The sequence below is a fragment of the Myotis brandtii genome, unplaced genomic scaffold (genome assembly GCF_000412655.1).
Source record: "Myotis brandtii unplaced genomic scaffold, ASM41265v1 scaffold201, whole genome shotgun sequence".
NCBI classification, from domain to species: domain Eukaryota; kingdom Metazoa; phylum Chordata; class Mammalia; order Chiroptera; family Vespertilionidae; genus Myotis; species Myotis brandtii.
The window spans coordinates 856885-863071 of NW_005357485.1; the positions used below are offsets into that span (position 1 = coordinate 856885).

At 45.0% G+C, this 6187-nt stretch overlaps 1 protein-coding gene across 1 annotated transcript in view; it reads left to right on the forward strand.

The window, feature by feature from the left end:
• Positions 1-6187, forward strand: part of LOC102258214 (arrestin domain-containing protein 4) — a 42681-nt gene that overhangs the window by 28396 nt on the left and 8098 nt on the right. Inside the window, exons 3-5 of the mRNA XM_014538888.1 lie at positions 3059-3125; positions 3558-3705; positions 4301-4418. Coding sequence (XP_014394374.1) covers positions 3059-3125; positions 3558-3705; positions 4301-4418 — 333 coding nt within the window. The remainder of the gene's footprint in view (positions 1-3058; positions 3126-3557; positions 3706-4300; positions 4419-6187) is intronic.

The following is a 6187-nucleotide window of genomic DNA, read 5'->3' on the forward strand; positions in this document are numbered from 1 at the left end:
TATATATATATATATTTTTTTTTTATCAGTTTCCAAGAGGAAGGTAGAAGGAGAGAGAAACATCAATGATGAGAGAGAATCATTGACCGGCTGCCTCCTGCACGCCCCCTACTGGGGACCGAGCCTGTAACCCGGGCATGTGCCCTTGCCCGGAATCGAACCCAGGACCTTTCAGTCTGCTGGCCGAAGTTCTAACCACTGACAGTTCCTACGTTGGTTAGTTTTGTCTTGAAGAGGGAACTTCAGCTCCCTCTTACCCTCTTTTGAAATCCTGGACCACTGTCCCCCACACGTCTACCATGCCCTGCTTCCTGCTATTCCCTTCATCTGAGCCCCCTCCCACTCATCTCCATGCCAACCCCAACATGCGATGGTGTGGTCCCCAGGGTGCCCGTCCCCGGCCCCTCAGGCTCCAGCACTCCGTGGTCACTGCTTGGGTACAGGTGTCCAGCTTTCCTTCCTCCCAAGGCCCTGTTTGAGGATTCAAGTTATTCATCCTTATAGCCAACTGCCTGACATCTGAGCACTATCGATTTTGACCTCAAATGAAACCCACCATTTTAAACATTTTATAGTACTTTAAGTTGTCATATTCAGCCCTGGCTGGTTTGGCTCAGTGGATAGAGCGTCGGCCTGTGGACTGAAGGGTCCCAGGTTCAATTCTGGTCAAGGGCACATGCCTGGGTTGCAGGCTCGATCCCCAGTAGGGGGCGTGCAGGAGGCAGCTGATCCATGATTCTCTCTCATCATTGATGTTTCTATCTCTCTCCCTCTCCCTTCCTCTTTGAAATCAATATATATATATTAAAGTTGTCATATTCAGTAACCTAGTGGTTACAAATTAGAACTCTAGCCCAGCTCGCCGGAGCATTGGGCCTGCTCTGAGCCTTCCCTTGCTGGCTGCGCAGTGAGTGGGGTGGCTTCGCTGCTCAGGGTCATGGCACACCTGGGCACACTGCTTTGTCTCCCACTGTCACTTACCATGGCTCACATCCCCGTGACCTGTTCCTTTCGCCTCCAAGTCACCCTCCTGTGTGTTTAGTTGAATCACCTTAAATGGCAAATATTTTGTTGACTTCCCCCAATACCAGTGTATCACACATTGAAAATTAGGGACAGATTCAAGAGACAATGGGCCAAGACGGTGTTCCTGTTTTCTAAAATATGCAAGGTTGAAATGTTAACCGAGCTGTTTAAGGTCTGAGAACTCCAGGGAAAAACTATGCTGTCTCACTGGTGATTTCTGCCTTTTAACTGCTTTACGTGAACGGACGCAGTCGTATCAAGTGGCCGGCAAAGCTCAGAGAGAGCGTTCTCAGTCTCTGTGGCCCTTTCTTCGTCGTAGTCACCCCCCGCCCCCCCGAGGGAATTTCACTGTAAACTTGAACCTGTGATGGGAAGAAGGGAACATTTTTTACAAGGTTCCCTGGAGGGCCCCCGACCAGCACTGCCAGCGTGGAGCTGGCCTTGGACCTGAACACAGGTGCTGTCTGCGCCTTCATCCAAGCGCCCGCGGGGCCTGTGGCCTTGCGCGGTCCGTCCACACCTTGCATCTCGGCCTTCCCACAACAGGGCTAAGCCTCGGCGTGAAATCAAATGGAGCTGGCTGACCCCGAGCAGGAGGAAGGGTCATGGCTGTGCATGGCAAAGCCCCTGTCTATATCCCAAGCTAACCCCCAAACACCCACTCATCAGCAGACCTGGATTATAATCGATACAGGGTTCTCGCTTAATAACCGGTCCTGTTGGCTGTGTAGTATTATACTCTATATGCATAACAGTCGAAGTTAATTTTTCACCTCTTTTTCCACCTCTGCCCAAGGAGTACACAGCCTGACTTTTGTGATATACCCAAAATAGATGGATTTATTTTTTTATTAGTTCGTTTTCAGTCAGATTTAATATTGGTGTCAGATGTTAGCATACTAGTGTACTGATGTTAGTCTACCCACGCTAGTATAAGAGTGGGTGGTATCCATACAAATGTTTATGTATATACATATATATAAGTGTGTGTACACGTGTTTACATATAAATATATATGTGTGTATCCAAATGTTTATGTACATACGCATAAGTGTGTACACATGTTTATGTATATGCATATATGTATGTATCCAAATGTTTATGCATATACACATAAGTGTGTGTACACATTTATGTATAAACATATATGTGCATACAAATGTTTATGTACATACACATAAGTGTGTGTACATGTTTATGTATATACATGTGTGTATACAAATGTTTATGTATATACACATAAGTGTGTATATATGTTTATGTATATACATATACATAAACTAGTGGTTCTCAACCTTCCTAATGCCACGGCCCTTTAATACAGTTCCTTATGCTGTGGTGACCCCCAACCGTAAAATTATTTTCTTTGCTACTTCATAACTGTCATTTTGCTACTGTTATGAATCTTCATGTAAATATCTGATATGCAGGATGTATTTTTATTGTTACAAACTGAACATAATTAAAGCATAGTGACTAATCACAAAAACAATATGTAATTATATATGTGTTTTCCGATGGTCTTAGGTGACCCCTGTGAAAGGGTCGTTCGACCCCCAAAGGGGTCGCTACCCACAGGTTGAGAACCCCTGGTGTATACAAATGTTTATGTACATACACATGTGTGTACATATGTTTACGTGTATACATATGTATGTATACAAATGTGTATGTACATACACATAAGTGTGTACACATTTATGTATATACATATATGTATGTGTACAAATGTTTATGGATACACATATACATGTGTGTGCACACATTTATGCATATGGGAGCGCTGGGCTCTCACTTTCTGCTGGGTACTTGTGTAATTGTCTATTTGAAGACAGAAGCTATATACGTGGTGAAACTTGGTACAAACTGACTCAAATTTTAATTCTCGAAATCTCTGTTCAGTGAACTCTCTGGCGTACACCAGCTATTACAGCCAGGGAAACCTCCTTTTTAAAAAACTTCTGATTTAGGTGGTGACGCTTCATGCCCGAGTCCTAACTTTAGTCAAAATCAAATGTGTTCTCTTTCTTAGGTGAAGGCACCCTCCTACTGCAGCCCGGAAAACACGAATTCCCATTTAGCTTTCAACTTCCATCCGAGTAAGTGCGACAACGGTAACTTTTTAAAATTTTCTTCCCTGCCCCACGTCCATCCACACGTGAGGGTACAAGTCCCTTCCGGCTCTCGGGTGTGCTCGCTTATCCTGAAGAGCCCCCAGACAGACCCGCCCCGGCTCAGGCTCACGGGCACGCCCGGGCACACCTGGGCCCGCCCCTGCTCTCACTCATTTTTCTTTTAACCAAACCAACATGCTAAGAGCTTTGCCTGGCGTGTGTGTGTGTGTGTGTGTGTGTGTGTGTGTGTGTGTGAGAGAGAGAGAGAGAGAGAGAGAGAGAGAATGTATAGAGAGAATGTATTTTTTTAATCTTTATTGTTGATAGGTTCCCCCCCCCCCTTAACCTCCTCCAGTCCGCTCAGGTGTTGTTACCTGAGCAATAAGCTTAGACGTTCATCTCTTTGGCTGCGCTCAGGCTCTTAGTCACGTCCTTCAGCGGGAAGTACGGAGGCATTCAGTACTGCGTGAGGGCGGTCTTGGAGAGGCCCAAGCTCCCCGAGCAGAGCGTCAGGCGGGAACTCCAGGTGATCAGTCACATCGATGTCAACACGCCGGCATTACTCGTAAGTCCTTCCTCCTTCCTTCCCGCCCCTGCCCTCTCTTCCTCCTTCCTCTCTGTGGTGGAATCCACGCCGAGCCAGTTTAGGGTTCGTCTGCCCTGTCCCTTTCCCGATACGATCTCGTAACCCCGTGGTCAGCAAACTACGGCAGCTCGCGAGCCACATGCGGCTCTTTGGCCCCTTGAGTGTGGCTCTTCCTAAGCCTTAGGACAGTGATGGCGAACCTATGACATGCGTGTCAGAGGTGACACGCGAACTCATTTTTTTGGTTGATTTTTCTTTGTTAAATGGCATTTAAATATATAAAAGAAATATCAAAAATATATAAGTCTTTGTTTTACTATGGTTGCAAATATCAAAACATTTCTATATGTGACACGGCACCAGAGTTAAGTTAGGGCTTTTCAAAATGCTGACACGCCGAGCTCAAAAGGTTCGCCATCACTGCCTTAGGAGTTACCCTAATGAAGTTCATAACAATGTACCTACCTATATAGTTTCAGTTTAAAAAATTTGGCTCTCAAAAGAAATTTCAGTCGTTGTACTCTTGATATTTGGCTCTGTTGACTAATGAGTTTGCCGACCACTGTACCCATAGGCATTCATCTTACACCTGTGCTCCGAGGTTGAGCAAATGACAAATCGCGTGTGTGAACGCTATGGGCCGCTTCTGCCAACCGGTGACGCAGGCCGGGGACGCACGGATAAGGCTTATTAATAATAATAACTCGGACCCGGAGAGCCGTCACTTCCCCCAGAGCCGCCACACGCACGGGGCTCCACCCTCCCGTAATAGCAGGTTGGGGAGCAGCAATTACGCAAGAGTATTAATCACGCGCAGCCTGTGATTGAGGCCCGGGCCATTATGCTGTGCACCCGGCCATCTCGTGTGTCATTTTCTAACACGAAGTACTCGCATGCAGCTGTGTGGGGATCCTTTCACTGATCATCTCCTTCTGACAGATCTGGCCGCATGACAGCATTGAACTTCTAATAACCACCCGGAATACCGCAGCCCGAGGAGAAAGATTGGGCCATAAGTAACAAGGGAATGGCCGCGACGGGGGCTAATGAGCGAGGTTCTTTTATCTAAACCCACATTATCAAAATCATATAAAATTATACCTTGTGCTTTCATGATAGCTGCTGGGACCTAATGGTTCTTCATTTCAATATGAATGATTTTTTTTTTTTTTTACTTCATAAAACATACTGGGGTAATTCAAACTTTTCATCATGACACTGGGCACAAAGATGTTATTTTAATATGGGAGGTTTCTTTTTTTTTTTTTAGCTAATGCTTTTAAAGATAAGGGAAAAAGCCAGGAGTTAGAGGAGTTGTTTAACTCTATTTTCGCATGAAAATGGAATAGAATTTACTCTAATGTTCACCTTTAGATTGTGAAAATATTAACAGATGTGCCCTGTTTGCACATTTGAGACCCAAATCATAAACTAACCGGCACCCAGCGATCTGGTTTGTTGCTATGGCTTACTGCCGGCTTAACACCTTTGAAAACTGACAATGCTACATGTCTTGTATTTTTTAAAACTAATTCGAATTGGGAGATAAACTGTTTATGGGGCCATGGTGGCAAATGATTTAAAGACCTTTTCTTTTTTGCCAAAAAAAAAAGAGGTACTATTATCCTTTATTATTCTTTCTTTTTTAAAAATATTTTTTTTATTGGTTTCAGAGAGGAAGGGAGAGGGAGAGAGAGTTAGAAACATCAGTGATGAGAGAGGATCATTGACTAGCTGCCTCCTGCACACTCCCTACTGGGGATGGAGCCCTCAACCCAGGCATGTGCCCTTGGCCGGAATCGAACCTGGGACCCTTCAGTCCGCAGTCCGACGCTCCACTGAGCCAAGCCGGCCAGGGCTACTATTCTTTCTATAAACAAAGAAGAAAAACATTGTAACGTTGGGCTTTACAATGAACTTGTCATCTGAGCATCTTGTAACCCGAGCCTTTTGAGTCTCATATCATTTCCTTTGCCGCTAGTGGAATGGAAAGTGCGGTGGTATGTTCATAACCATTTGGATCCTTAACCCTGGGTATGTTTTCCTGCCATTACACCAAAACCACAAGCCATTCTACATTAAAAACACTGGAAATATCTGCCTAACAATGCATTTTGAAGGAAGTGGGAAGGAAAAAAGGGCCCTTGGCTTATCCCACAGTGTACACGTCAAAACACATAGAACATGATGATTATTGATTTTTCTGCCATTTCTCCTTTGACCTGATCTCCATATAAAGTCTTAAAATAAAATAGTAGTTCTCGCCTTAACTGGTTTGGTTCAGTGGATAGAGCGTTGGCCTGCGGACTCTAGGGTCCCAGGTTCTATTCCAGTCAAGGGCATGTACCTTGGTTACGGGCACATCCCCAGTGGGGAGTGTGCAGGAGGCAGCTTATCGGTGTTTCTCTCTCATCGATGTTTCTAACTCTCTATCCCTCTTCCTTCCTCTCTGTAAAAAATC